The sequence below is a fragment of the Cupressus sempervirens genome, chromosome 4 (assembly GCF_028749045.1).
Source record: "Cupressus sempervirens isolate cs-2001-9-10 chromosome 4, ASM2874904v1, whole genome shotgun sequence".
Classification (NCBI taxonomy): domain Eukaryota; kingdom Viridiplantae; phylum Streptophyta; class Pinopsida; order Cupressales; family Cupressaceae; genus Cupressus; species Cupressus sempervirens.
This window is the reverse complement of record NC_143121.1, coordinates 665,150,514-665,176,113: the sequence shown is the minus strand read 5'-3', so window position 1 is coordinate 665,176,113 and position 25,600 is coordinate 665,150,514. Positions and strand designations below refer to the sequence as shown.

The 25,600-nt window shown below is 35.9% G+C and overlaps 1 protein-coding gene across 1 annotated transcript in view; it reads left to right on the top strand.

Annotated features, from left to right (window-relative positions):
* LOC149563011 (Peptidase M20/M25/M40 family protein) overlaps window positions 1–25,600 on the top strand; it is an 88,265-nt gene that overhangs the window by 17,519 nt on the left and 45,146 nt on the right. The window contains exons 3-4 of the mRNA XM_089826453.1: window positions 9,199–9,307; window positions 20,215–20,353. Of these exons, the coding sequence (XP_089682579.1) occupies window positions 9,199–9,307; window positions 20,215–20,353 (248 nt within the window). The remainder of the gene's footprint in view (window positions 1–9,198; window positions 9,308–20,214; window positions 20,354–25,600) is intronic.

Genomic DNA, 25,600 nt, shown 5'->3' with positions numbered 1-25,600 from the left:
TAAAATTGAGGGCCCTTAGAGGAAACAAATTTCTCATTGTTAATTTTACATAGTAGTTATCCTTATTCCTGGACTTGCTCAGCAAGGGGACATAACAGTGGTACAGAGCATAATCATGTCATCCTATGAGTAGAAGCATATGCAAACTTATGAAAGAAGAACAAGGAAAACAACAATGAACAACTTAGCAAATGAAATGAGATCCTATATGGAAGAAATAAATCAAACCCTTATTAGTCAAATGGAAAAAACAAATCAAGCCCTTCTCCAAGCACTGCAAAATATGGGAAATTCAATCAATAATTTGAAATATCATCCTACCCATGCCAAAGACACTAGCTCAAACCACCAAGGAAATAATAATGCTCTTCCATGGCTGGGATATCTTAACCATTGTTCTTACCCAAAAGAGAGATACCAAGAGAAGAAGAATGAGAACAACCAATGACTAGAACTGAAAACATTGCAAGAGCTTATGCCATTCTAGAACCTCACATTGGAGAAGTTGTATCATTTAGGGAATTTTGTGATGATAAGCGAAGGGAGACACCTAGAAGGCAACTAAACAAAAAACCCAAACACAAAGTCAACAAAGTTATACTTCCAAATTTTGATGGATTAGAGAAAATTAAAGCACATGCATGGTTGCAGAAATTGAATACCTTCTTCACCTTGAGCCCCATGGCACAAGAAGACACATTTCAGTTTGCAATACTACATTTGGAAGGAGCAGCGCATGAGTGGTGGCATTATGGGCTTATTTCCCTAGGTCACCAAGGTAAAAACTCCTGCGGGGAATTTTGCCGAAGACTCATTTATAGATTTGATGATAAGGACTCCGAATGGTATTTCCAAGTACTAACTCAGCTCAAACAAACTGGAATGATGGAAGATTTTGCCTGCAAATCCCATGGGTTATCAGTTGTAGTTCCAGACCTTTCCGAAAAGAAACACACTCACATGTTTATAGGACTTAAAGACTTGACCAAAAAACTTTGTAAAACCATCTGAACCATAGAACTTGGAAGAAGCAATCAGAAAAGAAAGGAAGGTTGAATCAAATCCTTTAAAAGAAAGATCTAAGAATTTTTCAATCAAGATAGAGCACATGCATAAAGATTCGAGAAAAGAACATAGAGAGAAATAGTGTTACTTCTGCAAAGGAAATTGGAGCAGGGGACATTAATGTCAAAGAAAGGAAGCCCTAAAACAGAAAGAGGACATCTTGAAGAAAGGTATATGTTTCACATGTAGAGGCCCTTGGGAACTAGTACATAGGTGCCAGCAAAAGAGTTAGATCCATAAGCTAGAAGCAACACCCAAACTAGATGAGTAAGGAACTCCATAAAAGTATGATCAAGGAAGTCTTAACAACATCCAATCAAAGGATGAGGGAATAGGAGGTCATTGGAGCTTCAAGGAAGTTCAACCATAGTCATGTTCTAAAACTTATAGCAACTTTCAGTGTAGTTGGAGTAAAGGGGAATTTTACTACCTTGGAAATTTCCATCAACTTGTTTGACTTGCGCTTGGCCGCAATTTGGACACGTTGGAGGATCATTTTGTTTTGGAAAAATTTCATGACTATGGGTGAAAGGCGCTTGGGCGGGTTTTTGGGCAAGTGAAGAATTTTAGATTTTGGAATTTTTCACGACGACCCATTTTGCGCTTGAGTGTATTTTGGATATGGTAGCAGATTTTTATTTTTGGACAAATTCCTTGATTGAGGTGAATATGCACTTAAGCACATATGAGGGGGAGTTATGGAATTTTGTCCTTTTTCAAAGGTTCTTCACACCTATTGTTATGTACTCTGACCATTTTGACTCCACGATGGTTTTTCTCATTTTGTAACAACGTTAGAAACACGTCTAGGGTATGAAAGGGGCTTCCATTGTAGACTTCCTAACTTGAATGTTTCCTTCATTCGCTGTGGTATGCGTTGGGTGTAATTTCTGTTCATTCCATGAGACAACGCTTGGAGCATGGCTTCTGCTTAGTCATAGATTCCTTCTAGTTACGAAGTCACTTAAGGTTTCATATCTCCCTTAACATTGGAAACTCTTTCTTTGCAGCATGTTCAGGGTGTCTTACTTCAAAACTTTTCCTTCATTGTGTGTAAATGCGCTTAGAGCGTGATTGCAGACCTCTCCCCAACCCTTTTCGTGACTGCAGACCTCCTCTCTTTGCAGATGATTCTGTGATCAATGAGAAATTCGTTGGATTGAGTACAACGCAATTTGATGTTCATCACTGACTTCAAAATTTTGTTTGTTCATTGCCTGGTGATGTGTACAACATCATACTATGAAATCTAGATGCTTTCCCTTGGTCATCGCAGTCTTCTTGATGTAGACAGTAGCCTTATTCTTTTGATTTCTGTTTCGACAATGGTGTCTTGTGCTTAGTGAGATTGAGATTTTATTTTCTCCATACAGGAGTTTGTCAGTAAGTTCAATATCAGTCAATGCCCAATGCCCATTTTTTCTCATAGCTAATTTGGCATGTGGTGCTTGGAAATGTTGTGGGGGTAGGGACTTTGTGAGTTTAAAACATACACTTCAAGTTGAGGTCGGCTAGCCCTTGGATACTCTTTCACGACTTCTATTGTCGAATTTCAAAATGTCTTTGAGATAGACCAGTGTATTTTGGCGCTGTTTTTCTTCATTTGAACAATTTTGATTGTTGATCATTTTGGGACTTTTATTAACAATTTGGATTTTGAGCTCAAAGCGCATTTGGGTTTGTGGTAGAATATTCCTATTGTGAAGGCTTCCTGTGGGAAGCATGGGAATGCACATGGCACCCTTAAGCATCCAAAGTGAATCTTTTTTTTAGAATTTCTCAATTTTGGGGGTTTTGAACATGTTTTAAAGTTTGGTGGAATTGGTATATTTGCAAATGAAGTCTTCCATCCACTCAACCATTTTGGCATTTTTTCCACACCTTTTTCATATTTTATTAATAAGTACGTTTCACGGCCTTGATCACTCTCTTAGACACATTGAGTGCGCCTTTTGAATTGCTATTCAGGATTAACTCCTTTGAAATATCTTCACCAACATTGTAAACCATTTGTGAATGAACACATGGAGGTAAGATTTCATTTTTCATTTCTCTTTTTGTCTTTTGCATGCATTATTTCTCTTGACAGAAATTTGAAACTTTACAAACTTTTCCCCTAAGAAACATTACAACTGGTCATAGACTAAATTCAAAGTATGATGACACCTAGAATGGGATTTGTGGCCAAATGAATTTGAAGCTCATGGAAGTGCATTAGATTCTTTAACTTGCATTTCTCTTTTGAAACCTTCTCTTGGTGCTAAATTTGATTGAAGCAAACATTGCCATTTTACTATCCCCATTCTTTCTTCCGAGTCCTAAACAAGAACTTGTCACTTCTCTTACGTATGCGGTATCCCCTTTGCATTGCTCTTTAGGACTATCTTCTGTGAGTTCATCAGAAAGTCAAAATGCTAAAGGGCATCACAAAGACTTGAAAATTTTGCTGGGCTGCTTTCCAAGGATTCAAAATCACCACACTCTTTCATAATAATGAGTTAGGAGGGAGTTCAAAATTGGGATTGTGAAAATACAAGGGACAAAACTTAACTTAGGATCAAATCAAAACTTACCAAAGAGAACCTGCGAGGCTAGAGCTAGAGCAACGAAGACAACACAAAACAAAGGAGCCAAACAGACAAAAGATAGGGGTCCCATCCTGGATGGGCAATGTGTGATTAGGTCACCACACGTTTTTAATCATTGTTTTGAAGGAAAAACATGCCACATGAATGGAATGGCATAGGCAAAACAAAAATCTGCAATGAGCTCTTTGCTGATTCCTATGCTTGTGCATTGGACAAATTTGTAACTGACCCAGGCTGCCCACTATCACTAGCCTCCCTCTTTCCTTTTTCATTTTTTTGGCTCCTACACAAATGACACTACCACTGGATGACATAGGGTGAAGATCATGGGTAGATGGTTGTGAGGGCCGAGGCATTACAAAGAGCTGATATTTAGTCTTCTATCTAGCCTCCATGTGTAATCTATATCACTCAATTTTTGCTTCCTCCTTTAGATTTTCACAATATTTAATTCCCTTACCCATAACACCCAAGAAATGAGACCACACCCTTGTGTACCTCCCTCTTATTTCACTTTCACATACACGAGAACTATACGCCCTACTTCTACCCAAATTTTCGTTTTAGAATCCATTCGATGAAGGCAAAGTAGAGGTTTTTTAGGGTTGGAAGGGTCTTGTGCAAACAATTTAAGACAGTTGAATGGATTTGAAATTTGTTAAGTTCATGTTTTAATTCGCTCCTAGCCCTTCCACTACCATTCCTAGTTGCAACTTTTTGCCCTTGCCATTCTTCATGACTACCACTGCTGATGCTCATGTTTAATGAGTAGCCAGTACACTGTATAATGCAAGCTCAAAAATTGAAAATTCTGAAATATAAGGGGAAAATAAAGAATAAAAGTTTGACCTTTTTCTTATTTCCTTTAAACTTTTTAAGTATGATAAGTTTTTAAAAAAACGTAAAACAAAAACCATTGATTAAACAATGATCTGATTAAACATACTGGGCTCAAAACCTATTTAGAAATTTCCCTCTAAAGATGTATTTCAAATTTCTTCGAGGAAGTATCTCTGTTCTAAGTTGAATGATGATGTAGGTGGTAAAATTATTAGAGATCTTGTGGAGTCAGCCGAAATCCTCCTTTCTCATGCAGACATTGACTACTCAATGCAAATTGCAAACTGAACCCCTCATTTGCAAACATATTTGTCTTCCTCTCTGCAGACCCCAACTTGGAAATAGCAAACAATGGATTACTTTGAATTATTCTGGAAGTAACATATTAACGTGTTTGTCTTCCATATACAGTGACCTTGTCAAAGACAAATGAAGAAGTAAATATGACACATTAAGTTTTAATATTATTAAATATTTTAATAATTATAAGGGTTTCCATGAGGCTGTGGGGCCCGTATAACACATAAAAAGTTTACAAATTCCTATTAAATCATGTGTTTACTACCTTCTGCGGTTGGAAATGGCATTTAATCCCCGGGATGGTCGGGGCACGGCTTGGCTGTCCCTAGTTGTCTAGGGGACGCTCAACACATCAGAAACCTCATTGACTGTTTTTTAGTTTTGGGGACGGTTTCCATAAATCTTGCTTTGTCTAGGGCGGCTTGGAATGTTTCCAGCCATAGCCCATCCCTGAAACCAATTCCGTTGTCAAAATGTGGCCTTTAGGGGTGGAAACACGTTTCTAGGTAATACTGTGTCAAACTAATCGCTGTTATTATCCCCATTGATTTGGAGATATATTTATTTATTTCTTTTTATATTTTTATTTTAATTGCTAATTATTATTAAATCTTATTTCAGAGAGTAGACATTACAGTCCCAGTGGTCTGAGATTTCACTATATCTGTAGGCCAACCCCAACAGTATTTTCCATCTCGGCTGGAAGCCATCTGTCTTATTGCCAATCATATCCCAATATGTCAGTGCTCGATTTCCCTTTATTTCTTCTAACTGCCCCTTCGTTTTCTCCTATGGCCTCTCAAATTTCTTCTTCTGTGACTATTGTTCTCCTCCTGCCTGTTCCCTTATGCCATCCCTTAAGCTGTCTATGCAGCTATTTTAACATAGCTGTCATTTCATATTTCCTGTGCAGCCTGCCTCTCCACTGCTTTCTTCTTATCACTTCCTCATGTCCTTCTTGGGAGCTCAGTGGTCATCTAAGTTTTCAGTGTTACTCTTCACTATGGAATTTCATTTCTGCCTTATGCTATCATTGCCCTTTCATACCCTCTTATATTAGTCCAATCATTTCATATTTCACTTTACAATGCTTGTTTATATAATTTTTTGCTGTTGTATTTGATTGATGCAGATAGATGTCCATGAAAACTTGTTTCTGCTTGCTGTTGAGCGCATCAAAGCTTATTTTGAGTCTGCATTTTATATCCTCAGGTAGCATTGTGCTAACTTTATGTAATTCTTATTGCCAATAATGATTTTCTTGACTATCATGAACATGTCCTCCCAAGACTTGTAGAGACAAAGGTAAACCTTCATGCACTTGCACAAAATTCTCAACCAAATATTCATGAGTGGTGGCTGGTAATCTTTGATGGAAAGTTTGCCAACAAAATAGCTCTCTGCTTTTATCCAAGTCCATCCCTGGCAATTCATAACAAAGAGTGGTTCCAGTGCGTATTAAGAATCTTTTATCACGGGTCAAAACTATTACTGGACTGCCAGAAGGCAGAAGGCAGAAGGCAGAGGAGTCTATGTCAAGTAGAGGTTCCCATTGTTTGGGTTGGTCAATGTCATCTAAAGACTAAGAGTCTATGTCCAGTAGAGATTCCTATCATTTGGGTTGGTCAATATCATCTAGAATATCAGATAGTTTGCCCCTCCATCTGTTATTCTGAAATCTGTGATTTTCTTATGGTAAATTTTGGAGCAGCTTATAGTGCAAATAAGGCAACTCATCTTTCAAAGATGATCCCTTACGAGTTTATCAGGGCAGTTGCAATTACAATCTGAATTATTAGATGTCCATGACCACTGGAGAGTTGAGACCTAACTTGCTTATCCCAGCTGAACACTGAGCTGCCATCTGAAAACAAATTGTAGAAAGCAAATGAATTAGGAAATATTTTTGGTTCATGCCGATTGTCAATTTACCCAGGATGCTTCTGCATCTAAGAGTCTATGTCCAGTAGAGATTCCTATCATTTGGGTTGGTCAATATCATCTAGAATATCAGATAGTTTGCCCCTCCATCTGTTATTCTGAAATCTGTGATTTTCTTATGGTAAATTTTGGAGCAGCTTATAGTGCAAATAAGGTAACTCATCTTTCAAAGATGATCCCTTACGAGTTTATCAGGGCAGTTGCAATTACAATCTGAATTATTAGATGTCCATGACCACTGGAGAGTTGAGACCTAACTTGCTTATCCCAGCTGAACACTGAGCTGCCATCTGAAAACAAATTGAAGAAAGCAAATGAATTAGGAAATATTTTTGGTTCATGCCGATTGTCAATTTACCCAGGATGCTTCTGCAGCATTGAAATTCATAGGTGATGGGTTAGAAACTTAGAAGATTTTACAAGGCATTGAAGAATTTGTGAGATGATATGAACAACAAATGGCTATGGTGGATTATATTAGGTACAATCTTGCCCAACAACACTAAAAGGCATACCTGTTGATTGATACACAGAGGTTGACCTAGCTTCCAAAATTACTTGGGAAAGACTGAAGAAGGCTTTTGGAAAGGATTTTAAGTTACTACAAGGTGATTATTAAATTCTAGTAGAGACTTATAATACAAAGGAAGAACTTGTGGTAAAGCTAGAATAAGAATTAGTCAACATGCTTAAGAAAAAATGGTCAATCAAAGGGCCTCATCACCTCATAATGGAAGAAGATGAAGATAGTACCACCCTCCTCTTATGAAGCATACTATTGGAACATGGAAGTAGAGAGTATAAGCAAAATGTTTTATTGTGGCAAAAGAAAATAGAGGATGATGAAAATACATTATGATGGCAGAGAGAAGCTGAGAGCAAGTTTTGAACTTTAAATGCCTTAAGAAGGGATATGCCATGGATGATGAAGGAACCAAAAGCCAAAAAAGAAATCAAAGACTTTGGTGTATGGAATGCAAAGGTGAAGGTGATATAAAAAATGATTTTCCTATAAATTTTTTTTATGATAATTGCAGGGTATGGGTCACCTGATTGAAGAGTGCAGATATGATATGAGTAGAAGCATGTGAGTGCTCTTCCCACAAGGTGAATAGTCTACTCCACCCATAACTCTTTTGCAGTTACAGAATAGTAATAATGCCTATTTAGGTGGCTACCAAAATCATTAAGGAGGATGTCGGAGTCAGATAGCTTGTTCCTTTTGTACAGTGTTGGGAATGTAACAAATGGAGACACTTTGCAAGAGACCGGGATTACTATACAAAATGCTGGGAATGTAACAAATTGCCAGACTTGTGAGATGGTGTGGATACAGATGTCTAGGATGATAAAGTATATTAGCTACAATCCTTCTTAGCAATCCTAAGAGGTACAAGTATTGGTTAGTACACAAAGGCTGACACAACTTCCAAAATTACTTGGGAAAGGTTGAAGAAAGCTTTTGGAGAGGATTTTAAGTTACTATGGGATGATAATGAAGTTGTAGTAGATTTATAATACAAAGTAAGGAAAACATGAGAACATCGTAGCCTCAAAGAACTCTTGTTAGAGTCAGAAAAAAAAGTAGTCAAGGGATATTTCCTACTTATCACCATGTTCTGAAAAATTCCTTAGGCATAGGAGCATTCAGGGCAAGGGGACGTCCCAGTTGTTACTACGTTTAACTCGATTGATGTTAGGCATCAAGTTTTGCAGTACATTGAGAGGTGCTTCTGTGATCATGATTACTGGTTTTAACATAACTATCTTGGGCATGTTACTGCAAATTTTGTTAAATGCATACTCTTTTAAGGTAGATGGCAGCTAGTTGTAAATCTAATCCATTCTTCTATTGTGTATCCATTTGTTGATGATAAACTATGTGTCTAAATCTTTGGTTGGTCCCTTTGTCTGTTTAATTCATGTGGAGTGTGGAAATCAATAATTTTCTTCTTTCCAAATTCATGCAAACTGCTTACACAAGTTATTTTTCAATGTTAATAATATACTATCATATTCAAGGACGCATCCATAAATTAGTATTTTGAGCTAATTCATGAATTGTTTGATTTATAATAATGTTGCCAAATGTGCACTCACATGAAGGATACAAGTTCTTAGTTACATGCATATCATAGTAATCTTTCCCGACTGATCTTCTAGTTGATTATTTTTTTGCGGATGCTATTGAGTGGAAGAGCAGGCTGTTCCACATTATCTTCAGATATGTGATAAAGTAGACACGTGTTCTTGGAGGGTACCTAAGTAATGCAATTCTTACTAGTGATATATGAGAACTCATCCATGAAGCTTAATGTATGGTAATCTTCATGTGTGTTTGTGGGAACATGTATGCATATCCTTTTGTAGAGTTTACATGAATAACATGCATGTTGTCTTCAATGTTTAGAAACAACTTAATTGTGGATCTTATTTTATTGGTTGTCCTTTTGGTCTTTTGCAGGTTTTGGATAGACACAGCAGACAAACAACCTTGCATTGGTACTGGGGGGGTGATCTCTTGGGAGCTACATGCAGAAGGAAAACTTTTTCATAGTGGTCTTCCACATAAGGTTTTTGTCTTCTGATTTACTTAATCTGATTCTTACCCTCTGATAAAAATGTATTCAATACAAATGCTCTGTTGTAGGGGTTCAATTAAAATGTGAAGATGCTAGTCTGTTGCTGAATCTTGAGCAATTTAGGGTTGTTAGTAAAGCCTATTGAAGGAGTTTCTATATTCTTTTGTTGGGAATTGAGAGAATGGGCAATATAAATAAACATACTTGATTTCTTGATTCAACCCCAGTCTTGTTGGTGCCTAGATGTTTGGTAGAATGATATACCCAAGTGGGTTGTATAGTGGCCTATTTATTTTCTCTGCGAGCTGTTCCAACTGATTAGAGTTCTTCTTTTGATATATATTCCTATTATATTCATTTGTTTTCTTTGATATTTTCATGCATCAATATTATTAAATTGAGTCATCAGAGACCAAAAGTTAAAACAGATTCATATCTATCTATATATCTATCTACTTTATATGGATGCACTTAATCATATTATTGTTACCAATATATATATATATTACTGTTACTAAATATGATTAAGTGCATACATGTTAAGTAGATAAATGTGAATTGGTATTACCGAATATGACGTAGTGCATCCCTTTGAATATGTAGTTTTTTTGAATATGGTATACCACTACTTTTGGACTTTAAGCTTAATGGCAATTTCAATTTCTCCATCCTTGTTTGATTAATGAGATACTTCCATATCCTCATTTGTTCTTTTTAAGAGAAAAGAACAAATTTTTTTTACAAAAGAGAATTACAGTATTGTTGTGGTATTTTAAAAAGCATTTTGTCCTTTGAAAGCAAAATGTTTAAGGTGATCAGTTACAACTAACTTCCTTAGGAAAGTAATTGCACATCAGGTTTTGAAGAGAGATTGCACTAAAAAAACAATAAAGCTTTGTTACTGGTATTTGGATCCAGCAAAACAAAGTTTGGTATGTGGATCCAGCAAAACAAAGTTTGGGGCTGGGTTAATTTTGGGTTCGTCCATACAAAAAACATGTAATAGGACTTAAGTAAAGGATTTCACATGACATAATATAATCAACAAAACCACCATGAACTCTAATTTCACCTAAAGTACAAAAAATAAATGGTATACAATATTCATCAAATTCAATATCAAGTTCAACAATCATAAAGATTTTATATATTATCAATGCTAGCATCACCATTGGTATATGATTTAGGAACATTGGAAGAACCACAAACTGTGTCATTTCGGACTCAAATGTAACATGTTGGAATGTGGATGCATCCAAGTTAGTTTGCTCTGGTTCCATATCTGATATCTTTGTGGGGTCTGAGGGCAACGCCCCTTGCAGGTTCCCTGGTGCAATAAAGGGCGGGGCCAAGGGAAAGATGCTCACCAGCAAGCCCAAATAAAGACCTGTAACACTCATAGATCATCATGGCACACACCATTTTCATAATTTTCTATCAAGGAAAAACTTAAAATTAGTCTTCATCCAAATCTGTTAGCATAGCAACAAAGAGCAAAGTTTTTGTTTTCTTAAAAAGATAATTCTGCTACTGTTGGGGTATTTTTTAGGGAAATTTTTTAGTTATTAGAATAAAAAGTTTGACCAAATGGTGATCAGTCACAACTGGCTTCCTTAGGGAAGTGATTACACTTATATTTCGAAAGAGTGATTGCACTAAGGAAAACAAGAAGCAAGATTAAGTCATATGTAGGTTTGTAGCACAGGGTATCAATTTGTTCCCCTTTGTCTTCTTTAGGGGAGTTGTCTTTGGACGGTTGGAAATCCAATCGTCTTTTAGGTTTAGAGTTTCATTTTAAATTCTTATCAAGCATGATCATTTGCCACATTTTTCTTCCTTTCTGTGCCTTTGGGGGAATAAATATAGCTGCCTCCTTTTGTTTCTCTAATGAGGGAGTAGTTTCTTTATGGTCTCTTGCCTGGAACGAAAGTGCTAATTGTTTATCCTCACCAAGTTCAAGCATTTCAGTTCAGCGTTTCTTGCAATGAAGAGCCAACTAATTTTCTTTATGCCATTAGTTGTGATCGATAAGAAGTGGGATGCATTGTTGAAAAATATAAACCATAGTTAGTGTCATAGCCCCATAAAACATAATGATAATATTGAGAAAAGTTTCTTAATAATGAATGATAGTAAAAGATTTAATATATAAATTTGAAAATTAATAATATACTATTATAGGAGCCAAAAACAATATCAAAGCATTCTTTGTGAAAGTCAATGCTTAATATTATATTAATTCTTAATTGAATACTAAAGTGGAAAACATTGGATGTGAAAGTCAATGTTATCGTTAAAATACAAGTAACGTTTCTATATGAGAAATGCGTCAATGTAACACTAAATTTATAAGGTTGGTGATGACGAAACAAGTTTACTTATACAAAGAAAAGTACACAAAAAGCTTTAACACCAACATTAATCTTAAACATGCACAATGTAATCTAGAGGGGCTTGTCCTAATAATATCCAACCTTACCACTTGGGCGTAGAGCATATAAGCCCATGATGCTAAGGATCAACCATTTCAACCTTCTTCAAAACACCCTATAAATAATCCATCTATCAATTAAACTCTAATGGTATGCTTCTACACAAGCATGATTAAGAGACCATGACAAAGAAGGGTTAAGATGCAAACCTTACAAAAAAAACAATATTAGGACATTAGAACAGTATATTTTAATATCAATATTATTCAATAGTAATGTTATTACTTAATTATATTAAGGACAAATAAACAAGCATTCAATATTAATAACAATATTAATAGTACCCATATTTACTTAAACAACATTCAAATAATTACCATTATTCAAAATTAATAATAAATAATGAACAAACATTCAATATTAATAAAATAATAAACAACACTTGATATTAAACAAGTGACCATGTTGTTTAGTCGACCAAATTTATTAATCATAAACACTAATAAAATGGCATAAGTAACCACCAAAACAAGCAGGCATGAAAAGACATGCCACTTGATGGAATATAGGGAGAATATTTAAGGAGAATGAAAGGGAGGTAAGGGATATAAACTAATCTCTCCCTTAAAAATAGTGAAAGAAGGATTTGGAAGAACAAATTAAATATAGATTTAAGTTATTTGGTGGAATTCATTGTAGGGTTGACCAAGGATAAAGCCGCGTGGACCAAGCAGGAGGAAGGTAAGGAAGGTATGCTTGTGTATTATTTTCATGAATCATGCTTATGGATAATTTATATATATACATATATACATAGGTATATATGTATATGTAATGGCAGAATTCTAAATGGATACAACACATTTCTTAATTGTTATGAAAAATGGTTTAAGATCAAGAGAGTCCAAGGGAAGAGAGTGATCTTAAAATGGCATCACCTCCTTAATGTTGGTATGTGAGGGTAGCCTCTGTTTGACTGACATGAATGAAGATATCTTCTCTTAGGCCAAAATATTCCGTTGATGTCAACATATGTATATTTGATAAGGACATTAGATGGAGAAGACAGAGAAGTAACCAAGGATGGTACTAGAATTGATATTATATCATTCAGGTTCTAGAGATCCTCAAGAGGGTTAGTAATCTCGATTTGGAGACATCTTTAAGGTTGGGGTTAAGATAGAGGGTAGAATAGTATAGTTAGACTTATTATTGTTAAAATTCTAACATTTGTTTTGCAGCTATTACTTGTCCCAAGCTAACCCTAATAGTAGGTTCATTATGGTTTTTATGAACTATGAAGTGAGACCCTTTTACACCAAATATTGGTTATTAGAGGTTCTCATGTGTCACTAAGAGGAACTCTTTTGTGGGTGGTAATTGGTACTTATTCTTCATCTTTTGGTCTAGGCAAGAAGGGATGAATTGAAGCTCCAATTGTACCGAGTAAATTCAATTCTTTTCTTAACAAATTCACTAATATAAGCAGTTTGTTTTGATCTTAGAACCAATTAATCCATCTCTAATTGTACTTTTACAAATCCTGATATTATGTGGGAGACAACCCCTTCTTATCTCGACCTTTACACACTCCCATCCCTTTTACCAGTAGGGTCCATAAAGTGAAGTTCCACTTGAGAATATGGGGTAGTTTTTGGTAAATTACAATAATTACACCTCTAAAGATATCCCTCAACATCTAGAACCTTTGAAATATTTGTGGTATGTCTCCATAAAGGAGATCCTATATCAGTTTTGAATTTATCATTTCCATCCCCACCCATTGAACTTTCACTATTGGCCATTCTTGCAATCTGATTTTTTGCTATTATAAGAAATCACATAAATTTAAACTAGAAGAAAACTAAGAAATACAAGCATACAAGTGCAAAATAAAGATATAAAAACATTTTAACAAAGATAGAATAAGGTAAGATAAGATTATTAATGTCGAACAAAAGACCACAAAAGGTCAAAGGTGTTAAATTTGTGATCAGATTTGTATTTTAAAATTTCAAAATTTATTCACTGAATTAGCTGATGAACTGATGCAAAGGTTCTATATATTTATAGCACTTGAAGGAAACTTGTATTTAATATATATTTAAATTTTGTCAATTTATTATAGAGCGACACCTATGTTTTGTCACCGAGTGGTAGTTATATTCTCCACATAGAAGATTGTTTTCAATATGTGTTCGTCGGTGAATATTACATTGTTGTTGAATGCATATGTATATGTTCTGACGTGAGGAGACATGTCCATGAATAGACATGCCTCCCACGTGGGAGACACATCTATTCACGAATGTGCCTCCCTTAGTACTCATATCAAACAATGCAACCATTTGCCCATGCATTAATCAGTTGGTCACCATTGATTAGTCACTCCAAGTTTGATATTAATAATCAGTCGGCCAACATATATAATATGAGATCAGTCAAGCATCAAGATTATTAGATTAATATGATAATACTTGATTATGAATGCATATATATATTTATTGATATACACACAATATCTTCAAACCATTATTATATTAGTTTCTTCTAATAACAATATATATATATATATATATATGTGTGTGTGTGTGTGTGTGTGTGTGTGTAAATTTAGTAGTTTAGTCTCATTTATCCAACTGAAGCTATAAAAAGTCAACAAAAGGGACTGCCGAGGACAACAAAGGGGGCCAGCCAACAACAAGGATACCAAACAGTATTTGGAGGAAGCAACAAAAACAAAAAACAAGGGGCAGAGGGTAGAATAACCTAAAGCCCCACTAAGAATCTTGAACAACCGTGAAGAAATTCAACACTAGAGGATAGACCACAGGGCTAGACAGAGCTTTGGGCTTCCACAAAATAGTCTTGGAAGATAAAGATTGCTATTGGTAAGAACCCATCTTGGGCTTCATGGAATTGGAACAAGGGGCAGGGACAAGTTGTCATTTGGTGTTGGGCATTGAATGAAGCCCAGTGAGGGAGGTAATGGGGTGATAAGACTTAGGTGTAGCAAGCTGTTAGAGCTAAATTCGAGTTTTTATTTCTTAAAAGAAATTGGAAAAAAAGAATGAAATTTTTTATCACAAATTTGAAAAATTTCATCAAAATATTAAAACCGCTCATTAAAAGACTCGAGTAGGATCAAATGCTAACCTTAGACACTTAGATATCCTTTGTGGAAGCTATCTAGCATCCCACGAATGATCCTCTTCAAAAATAATGGAGACAAAATGAGAAAAGGACAAAGTAGTAAACAAAATGGTATGTTTTAACACTAAATGGCCTCATAGAGGGCTATTTTAGGGTTTTTAAAAAAGTGTTTTAAAATGCTATTGTTTAAGGCAAAAATCAGTTTTTTGGGTGTTACTAGCTGGATGCACCCCGGGTGCATATGCACACCTTGTGGGTGCTCACCAATTGCACATCCAGGTGCATTCCTCCCCACATCAGGCTTCAAACACATCCGCATCCAGATGTTGGGGCAGAAGGTACAAATCCGGTATCTTAGCTAAAGGTGGCTAGGTTTAATGTCCTTGACACAACTGTCAAGTTGGCAAATCTATTAAAAATGACCCAAGCTCTTTCTGATCACCAAGATTTTGATGTCGGCAAGGTAAGAGCATATGCAAGCTGGGATGTGGACTATAAAAGATAAACATGCATATATGATCAATACCAATGATAGATTATAAACAAATCTAATCAATGGCAAACTAGTAGATAACAGCCTGATATGATAAATGGAAGACATGTAGATTTTGTAGGATCAATCAATGCTGAAAAGAAAAATAACTAGCAAATCTTGGATGAACATCAAATTGGCAGATAATGAGATGCAAATTTAAAAGGGATCCAGCAGTGAACCATCCAGGATCTTCTTACAATGTCAAATGCAATTACTGTTTGGTGGTAATACCTTCTAGATTATTACAATGTAGTATGTATAGGATAAGCATGGAATTCAATTTTGAAACAGTAGGACACTGGACTAAATAGTTGTAAGATTTAGGCATATCAACTGGCAGTCTCAGGAAAGTGTACTTGAATTGAAAATATATGCTTAAAACATGCAGTTTATTAACCAAAGCATGATATGATACCTTCAAGAATGGTTGCATTGACTGTGATAGGACAAAACTGATCATAAATGATTATGCAACACCTATCAATAAGTAGGCTGATATCCTACCCTCCAACATGGTATGACCAAGTCCAAAAAAGAGGTGCAACTGTACACTTAATCTTCATGTTACAATGTCAAATGCAATTACTATTTGGTGGTAATACCTTCTAGATTATTACAATGTAGTATGTATAGGATAAGCATGGAATTCAATTTTGAAACAGTAGGACACTGGACTAAATAGTTGTAAGATTCAGGCATATCAACTGGCAGTCTGAGGAAAGTGTACTTGAATTGAAAATATATGCTTCAAACATGCAGTCTATTAACCAAAGCATGATATGATATGATACCTATGATATGATATGATAGGACAAAACTGATCATAAACGATTATGCAACACCTATCAATAAGTAGGCTGATATCCTACCCTCCAACATGGTATGACCAAGTCCGAAAAAGAGGTGCAACTGTACACTTAATCTTCATGTTCCAAACCTCCAACCTGGAAAAGACCGTATTACAACAGTGACTGCTCATAAGAAGGACCATACAAGATCACTCCTTCCAAGAATGTTAGTCTGATATTAGGTTTCTATGGCCTTCAAAACAAAATAGCATGACCAACACATTATCAACCATTTCTGGTAAATCGTGTGAATAGCTCAGTCTATATGAACCAAAAAGACACAACAAAGTACTGCAGTTTGACCCCAAAAGGGTGATAATTTCAATTATGTAGCATTCATCCCTCAAAATTGTACAACTAGAAAGGAAAGTACGACATGTTTAAAAACAATTCAACCTCCTCTAAATATGATGCATTTTCTGTGCTTTCCTTTGAGATTGGTACAGCCTCCTTTAAAAACCTATGCTCCAATATATTTGATACAATTTTCTATCTGTTCTGATATCACCGTCAATTGTAATAATCTTGCAATGAATTCCAATTTGAACAACACAATAAACTTCACAAGTAAAAACTCCAAAATTGCAAGCATTCACCACCCTAGTGATCTTTGGTTGAAATCACTCAAATGGTTAGGGGAATTTTTTATCCTCCTTTTTTTGTGTGCAATCCTCTTTATATATATATATATATATCTCTTGTAATGTTTCCTGCTGGGACTTAAATATTTCTCTATTAAACTATTTGCATACTTATTCTTCGTACTTTCCCTTTTTGATTGATGAATTCTCAAAAAAAAATTCTCTATATACATTTTTCCATTCTAAGAGTCGTGTCTTTTCAAATTAATTATATTATCATGATTATATTATATTTGATTATATAATATATTAATATTATATCAATTATTTTATATTAATAATATAACATATATTAATAATATTAAAAGTATTATTTTTAATACTATTGCATAATACATTTACTTTATATGTTATTAATAATAATATTAAAATCCTCATATTTCAAAAGTAATATAACTTGCAATATTATAATAGCATTATAATAAATCATAATTATATTTTAGGTCCTTCGTTCTGGCAGCACTTTTAAACCACACCAACAACCTTTTTAAATAATTTAACATAATTTGTATTTTAAAGTACAGAGACTTACATTTAATGTTTAATTATTTCCTATTTTCCCACCCCTTTAGCCTACAAGAAAAGTTATGGAAATAGGCTAAGGGTTTATATTAATCTTACGATTGGGAAAGGGACATGACATTATGTGTCAATGAGTTGAGATTATCACAGATAATAGTAACTTCCGTTGTGGGGATTGTTGAAATAGGTTATCTAGGCTATATTACTTTTAAGCTTTCCATCTGGTTGTGGCATTAAATATCCTCAAGGAATAGTAGGCTTTGCTGCAGGCAGAGGCTATTACTTTTATTTCCCGCGGAGAAAATGCTGAAGCTACTTCTATGATACTGTATTAGGTTTCATAAATATGGCTGGGTTGAATGTAATGTGCCCAACTAGGACTGGACTTGATTTACCCTAAAATTCTCAAGTAGTCTTATGATTGTGCATGGGATGGACAATTCACTTAATCTTTGTAATGTTCCTTATTAGGAGACCACCAATTTCCCAATAATTAACATACATCACTATGCATAAATAATTAATTTATAATACATTTCCTTACTTCTCTCCTAATCATCAACCCTAAGAAAAATGGTGATTTACACCAATCTTCAAGTAGGTTCCCTTAAGGTTTTCAGAACACATTTATAGCCATCTTGCAACTTCTCCCTTATGGCTTCTGTGATACATGTCCTTGCTCCATTTTGGGATTCCCCTGCCTTTTGAGGTTTTACTCTGCCTCTCCCTGACAACACCATACCAGTCCTCTTAACTGTATTAATGAGCAATCAAGGAATGAGCTAAGAGTGTACTAACTTAAAATGAATTATATTATGTATAAAAAACACAACATTCTAATATATATATATGTGTGTGTGTGTATCTATATCTATATAAATATATCTATCTATCTATCTATATCTATATTTTGTTGAATCATATATATATATATATATGTATGTATGTATATAATAGCATTCAGATATAGTGTTCTGTAAAACAGTATCGATTCATAGATGAACTAGAGGATATCAGTGACGCTTTCATTAGTTAAATATGAGTTCTTTTTCTTCTGGTCTCTTCCTTGTAATGAGAACCAGTTATGTCTTCTCCTCCCTAAACCTTTTCTATCGATTTTTATTTGCATTATATATTTAATATTTTATATATGCCCTTCTGTTTAAGAGTTGTTATCCATCTATAAATCGTGCTCATTGTTTAAGTAGTAATTTATTTAATGTTTGTACTGTGTGCCTTCTTATCGATTGATGCATTAGTTATATTTTACTTTCTTAATATGATCACAATTTCATCCCTTAATGGTTTTCAGTTGTCTCTGTAACTTATGCTGTTCTTTAATCGCTCAGTGACAAAGTCCCACACACTCTAACCCAATACATATATTAGCTGCTGTAATATTGTGAAGTGCTGGCTTGAATAGTGAATTCAGCTGCTTGAGGATGAGTCCATGCTAAGAAGAGTATCTTATGCCCTTTAAGTATCAGTAGAATATGCACTGCATCATGCCCAGCTCCATCAACAACAGAAAGTGTTTATAATGGTTCAGGAACCACAATCAAATAATGAATTCAGGTTCACCTTTTATACCACGATCTTGCAATAGCATATGGCTCAATAAAGATATTCACGACATTGTAATGAATTCTCTCTCGGAAGGGAAAATAAGTATTAATTGGCAACTTCAGAATGGAATGTTTCAACTATAAGTCTGCATGTGCAAGGATTATATTCATGGCCAATCTTTTTCGATATTATTAAATGTAGAATGCCCAATATTTATGGCCAATGAGTGGAATATAAGAAACTCACCTTTAAAGACCAAATAATAGAAATATGGACAAAAATAACATTCTGTGCAAGTCAGTAAAATTACATTTTTCAAAAGCACATTTCATCAACTAAGCTTTGCCGACTGGGAGATAGTTGCTTTCATCATTGATGTTCCTTATAAATAGTTTACAATTCTTGCATAGTATTGCCACTTCACGATCTTAGTTATCTTGTAATTATATCATATTATAATTTATTATTATTATAAATCCTATTTCAGAAAGGGGACATCACATTGAAGCTTAAGTTGATGAGCCTACTATAGAATCAGGTTAAATTACAAGTGTAAAGGAGTATAGTGGCAGGTTTGGTTTTGGCCTTGCTCAAATGCTTTTTCCCGTTCATTTTGAACTTTCATAGTTGCTTAGTTATGAGGCTTTTGCTCTTCGCAATATTGATTTGCTTTTTTATGCTGAGACTTAGTAGTTTACATTTTAGCTTCTCAAATTTAATGTGTACATTCATACCATGCTTTTGCCCATTCATTTTGAACTTTCTTAGTTGCTTAATTATGAGGCTTTTTCTCTTTGCAATATTGATTTGCTGTTTTATGCTGAGACTTTGTAGTTTACATTTTAGCTTTGCAAATTTAATGTGTACAATCATACTTTTACTTTTCACAATAAAACTTGAAATTTTGATCAATGTTCTCTTTGACTTCAGCTTTATGTTTTCTCCTTAGAATGTTTATCATTTTGCATGCCCTTTCATTTCAAAATTAACATCTAGACTATACTGTATATCCATTAAGAATTTTGTTGCAATTTGAAGAACCTATTATGTCAGAAATGTTTTTATTGAAAATGTCAATGCAAAAGATAGATGAAAATATATCTAAATAGGAAGAGAAAAATTGGATCAAATTCACATCTAAGCTACTGAAGTTTGATAAGAGCTATGTCATATAAACAATCTTACGAAAGTTTATCTGCAGGCAATAAATGCTATGGAGTTGTGTATGGAAGCACTAGACGAAATTCAGAAGCGCTTCTACAATGATTTCCCTGCACATCCCAAGGAAGCAATCTATGGATTTGCTACACCTTCAACAATGAAACCAACCCAATGGAGTTGTATGTCTTATCACTACAATCAAGTCCTTTCAATGTTTTATCAATGCATGTCACATGTTTAGCAGCTTTAATATTGCATGTTAAGTGTTGCACTGTTGGCAAGCTTTGACCTCCTAAAGTAAAATATGAACAAAAACCTACACACACATTGGACATTCTTTATATGACATCCATACAAAGCATATATACAATTGACGATAAAGGATGCTTCCTTCTTTTCAATAAGTAATATTTTAAAATAGTTTTCCAGAGATTATCTCCAAACTAGAAAGCTGTAGTTAATTACTTAATCATATAAAACTCCTTTGTAGTAAAATCGTGCAGGAAGCAATGCCAATGCTTGCACTCAGTTTTGTTTTTATGTGTTAGTTTATCATGATACGTTATTTTGGGAATTCCACTCCAAAGAGCTAAATTGCTTTGTTCGGAAGTGTATTTAAATTTTTTTCGCAGAATATTACTTTTTGAGCACTAGCTGACATTACATATATATAGTAAAATATTTGAATTGGAGATTCATACAAAAGGTACATACAACCATATAGAATTAGACATGTTGCAACATGAAATACAGGAATTTCAGCTATCTATTGTTGTAAAACAAAGGACTAGAGAATTTTTTTGTCATATTTACACCAGAACCTAAATACAGTAATATTTTAGTATTGTCGTCTGTAGTTTTGTTCCTATGCTAGGGACAAAACTTACTGTATTAGCATTGTAGTTTTTAGTCTGTACCATCCATTTATTATCTTTTTTACTACTTGTATTTAGATGGTCTAGTTCAAAGAATCTATGCTAAAACATGACATAAAATGGTAAATCATAAATGAATTTCCTATGGTGGTTTGTCACAAACATTTGAATTTCCTCACCCTCTTCATATATTTTCTTTACCTAATCTATTTGGGTGCCAATTGCTTGCATCACCAAATTGAGGGAATTGTTGGTACACTATGTCCAAAAGATGTGATCATATCTATCCTCTATCAAAGCACCTGTAGCCCTCCAAACTTTTGCATTGTTTGTAATTAGTTGGACAACATTATCACTATCCACTGCCTCTATGGAATCAATGAGAATCTAGGAAATGTATTTTGCATCTTTTACTCCCCCCTCACAATCAATTGCCTTCAAAAACACTATCCCTTTGGGGGATGTCGTCGGTAAATATTATGTAGCCGACAAGTCTCTTCGGGAAGGTAATTGTTATGTAGCCAATGGACTCCTTCAGAAAGGTTCTTCGGAAAGTATTTATACACCCTCCAGGATCATTGCAATCATCATCAGAAGCATAATGTAATGTCTTTGGCATATGCGAATAATAAAAGGAGTACTGCTGTTCTTGTCTATTGTCTGTGTGCATTAATCTATTTACCCCATGCGGTAAACATTTGGCACCGTTGCTCGATGGATCTGGTACGAAGGCAGAGGAATGAAAACTAATGTCAAATCAGTTGAATAAAAATAAGAATAAGCTGAAGGAAAATGATGAAATATGCACAGTACAAGGGAACTTAATTTTGGCACAGCAAGCCGAACGTAGACGAAGGTTTCAGCAAATTGCCAACGGACACTGTAGCATTGAAGAATTGTTGAAAGAGACTCGACAGCGGTTGGATTTGGTGGAAGAAGCAAGGGAGGAGTTTCTAAACCTGCATATGCCGAGGGAAGTGAATCTAGACGGAAGGGGATTAACTCGCATAGCTTGGAGTGTTGAGGGAGCACGAGCGTGGAGTGAACTCTTCGTTCGAGATACATTTTCGGAACGGACAGCTTCAATTAACGAAAACCCTTCTTCACCAAATAGCACGACTGTTGGAAACAACGTGGGTGTGCAAAACAACACAGGTGTGTAGAACAATGCGGGTGTTCAAAACAACGAGTTGTAATTGTCGTCCGGAAACGACTTTTTCTTTTGGGGGGGATGATGTCGTCGGTAAATATTATGTAGCCAACGGGTCCCTTCGAGAAGGTAATTGTTATGTAGTCGACAGACTCCTTCGAGAAGGTTCTTCTGAAAGTATTTATACACCCTCCGGGATCATTGTAATCATCATCAGAAGCATAATGTAATGTCTTTGGCATATGCGAATAATAAAAGGAGTACTACTGTTCTTGTTTATTGTTTGTGTGCATTAATCTATTTACCCCATGCGGTAAACAGGGAACACAACAATAACATTGATCAAGGGAAGGTTTTTGCAATCTTTTAATCCATTAGAGACAGCAAACACACTTGTTTGAAACCAAGGATCTCTTATAGGTTTTAGTTGGTTCTCTACATTTTCTCTCTCATTATTCAATAAAGTGGTGCACACCTTTTCATATCCAGGGCCTTGGTAACCAGAATGAGCATTAGTTATTGCTTGCATCATCTCCCCCCAATAAGGTGATCTCACTAAGTTGAATGGTGTTCTATTCGCATAGAGACAACATCAATTTTTACATCAGCAATATCTCTTAACTCATTTTGGGATACCTTATCTAATGGGCCTCTTTTGCGGGTGGTGATTTGTGGTTCTACTTCACCATCATCCCTAGAAGATATAGGCAAGAAGGGATGTTTAGAGGCTTGGCGAGCGGGTGGTGTCATTTTTTTTGTTTCCTAAAATAAGCACCCTGTTTCCCTTTTATAATTAATTTGTTAGCATTTTCTTGTTCTTTTACAAATGCTGCTATTTTCCTAGGTGGCAACCCCTTATTTGGTCTCTCACACATATTAATCCCTTTACCCCTCAGGCCCAGAAAATGACGTTTGACTCGAGAGCAGGAGCTTCTAAGTTGTACATTGCAAAAATTACATTTCCAAATAAAACTTCCACCTCCAACACGTTGAGAAATTCTTATAGTGTATCTCCATAATGTAATATCCCCATCATAAAATAAATGTATTTAATTAAACTTTGTAATGGGCCGATTGATTTAATTTATCTCGGTCCCATTTTTATTTTTGTGTTCGAAGTTTGTGTCGCCGTCAACTATCTTTGCACACCCTCGGATTGGTTTCTTGACGGGTATTTAAGCATGGCTTGTAGGAAGTCTTAGGTAGGCTTTGGGAATACATTTTTCTGTACTGCAAATTCCTGTTGGAGTTTGGGATTGTTCACCATTTCGAAAGTGAAAGACCTTCCCTATTTGGCTCATGTGGTTTCGGTGGGATTCAACCCTCACCCTATTCCGTTGTTGCATGTAATTCCTTGTTTGGATTTTGGTAAATTGAAGCATTATCTTTTGCAATTACTATTTGCATTCGAGTCTCAGTTATTGTGTGGATTTTTTCCAAGATCTATTATGTTTGTGCATGAGTCAGATTGTATTCTGTACTGAGTCATTCCTTGGCCGTACGACCTTCACATTTATACACCTTGCTGTACATTAATTCTGTCACATCAAGAATAGCCTGCTGTACACCCATTCTCTCCACACCGTACTCCTTCTGTAAGTCATTGTACAACCCTCTTTGAGCCACCGTACGGCTTACCCCTTACCCCCTGTACAGACTCCTGTGCATAGCATTCCGTACAGACTTCCACAGTACGGATCACACTTGTTCCCTACACCACCGTACGGCGTACGGTCAGTCTTCTTGGCATACAACACACAAGCAAGACTTAATAGCATACAAATTTCAGCCGTATGGACCTCTCGTTTCATCCCCTCTGATCCATACGGATATACTTGACATCTGGAGTTTGTTCCTTAGGTACTGTACGGATATTGTACACCCTTCCATGCACCATCAATGCCACTACTCAATCCTCCTGCCTCCAGACCAGGGCTTTGGAATATTACAGTGGTATCAGAGCGCTTCGATCCTGCCAGCCTGTGGATAGTGAATGAGAGTTTATAGCCGGAAGAGAAGAAGGACACATTTTGTTGATCAAATGGCTGATGAATGGGAACCGATCGCTGCCAAACTTGTGGCTCTTTTGAGGGAACTTGGCAGGAATCAGGCACAGATCACTGACATGCAACGACTTATGGAAGAAACTCTCAAGAAGTTGGCGGAGAACAAAATATCTGGAGAACAAAATGGTCATAGCGCGGACTCGGTGTCAGGGAAATCAATCCCTCAGTTAGCATGCTCCCGACCTTCCATGCCGACTTTTTCACCATGAACGAAGGCACAACACGGAGGGAGACAACCAACTTTCGAAGAGATGAGAGAAGACTGGAAGAATGCAAACCTTGAAGAAGATATATCCTACAAAGGTTACGCACAACTGAGAATGAGATATTTGGGAGGTGGAAACAGAGGATACTTTAACGATGATCTTAGGAGAAAGTTGAGTAAGGTAAATTTGTCACCATTGATGGATCGGGTTCCATATTGGCGCAAGCGTGGGTTACGAAAGCCGATACCTACTTCCAACCGAATCCTATGCCAGAAGAAGCAATCAAATTTGTCACGTTACACTTGGAGGGAGTTGCGCATGAATGGTGGCACCACAACACCATCACATTAGGGCATGATCAAATAAAGACTTGTGCAGAATTCATAGAGAGATTGATAGAATGATTTGATGGTAAAGATCCAGAGCTCAATTTCAAAGATTTGGTGCAACTAAGGAAAATTGGATCGGTACATTAATTCATTGCAGAATTTTAGAAACTCTTTGTTTTGGTCACAGACATTTTTGAAAGAAGGCGGGTAGTGCTCTTCATGGATGGACTGATTGAACCTTTGAAAGGTTGGGTGAAGGGATTCAATCTGGCTACCCTATCGGAAGCAATCAGTAAAGCACGAAGTATGGCATCGTCGTTGACATCATCCTCATCCTCTCGAAGTTACTCACATCCTAAACCACCGACGTTTCTGAGGGACAAACCTTCGCCCAAGAAGCTGTCGTTGGATGAAGCTACCCGATAGGAACTCCGAAGGAAGAAATTGTGTTTCAACTGCAAGGGACCTTGGAAGCCGGGTCATCGATGCCTCAAAAAGGGGAAGATCCATTACATTGAGGTTGTGTCCAATGATGAGGACGAATAGGAAGAGATGCCGGCCAATGATAACCAACCCCACCATGACACCAACATCAGTCTAAACCGTACAAAGAGAATTGCCACGTTGGTACAGCGCGGAGGAGCCATTGCATTGGCTGGCAGCTCGAGGTGCACAGTTTTTCGTGTATGAGGTACCCTTCAAGGACAAAGGGTTACGGTGATGCTAGATAGCAGCGCTACTCTAAATTTCATCAAGTCATCCTTGGTTAGACAGAGAAGTTTCCCTATGGAGGCACACAA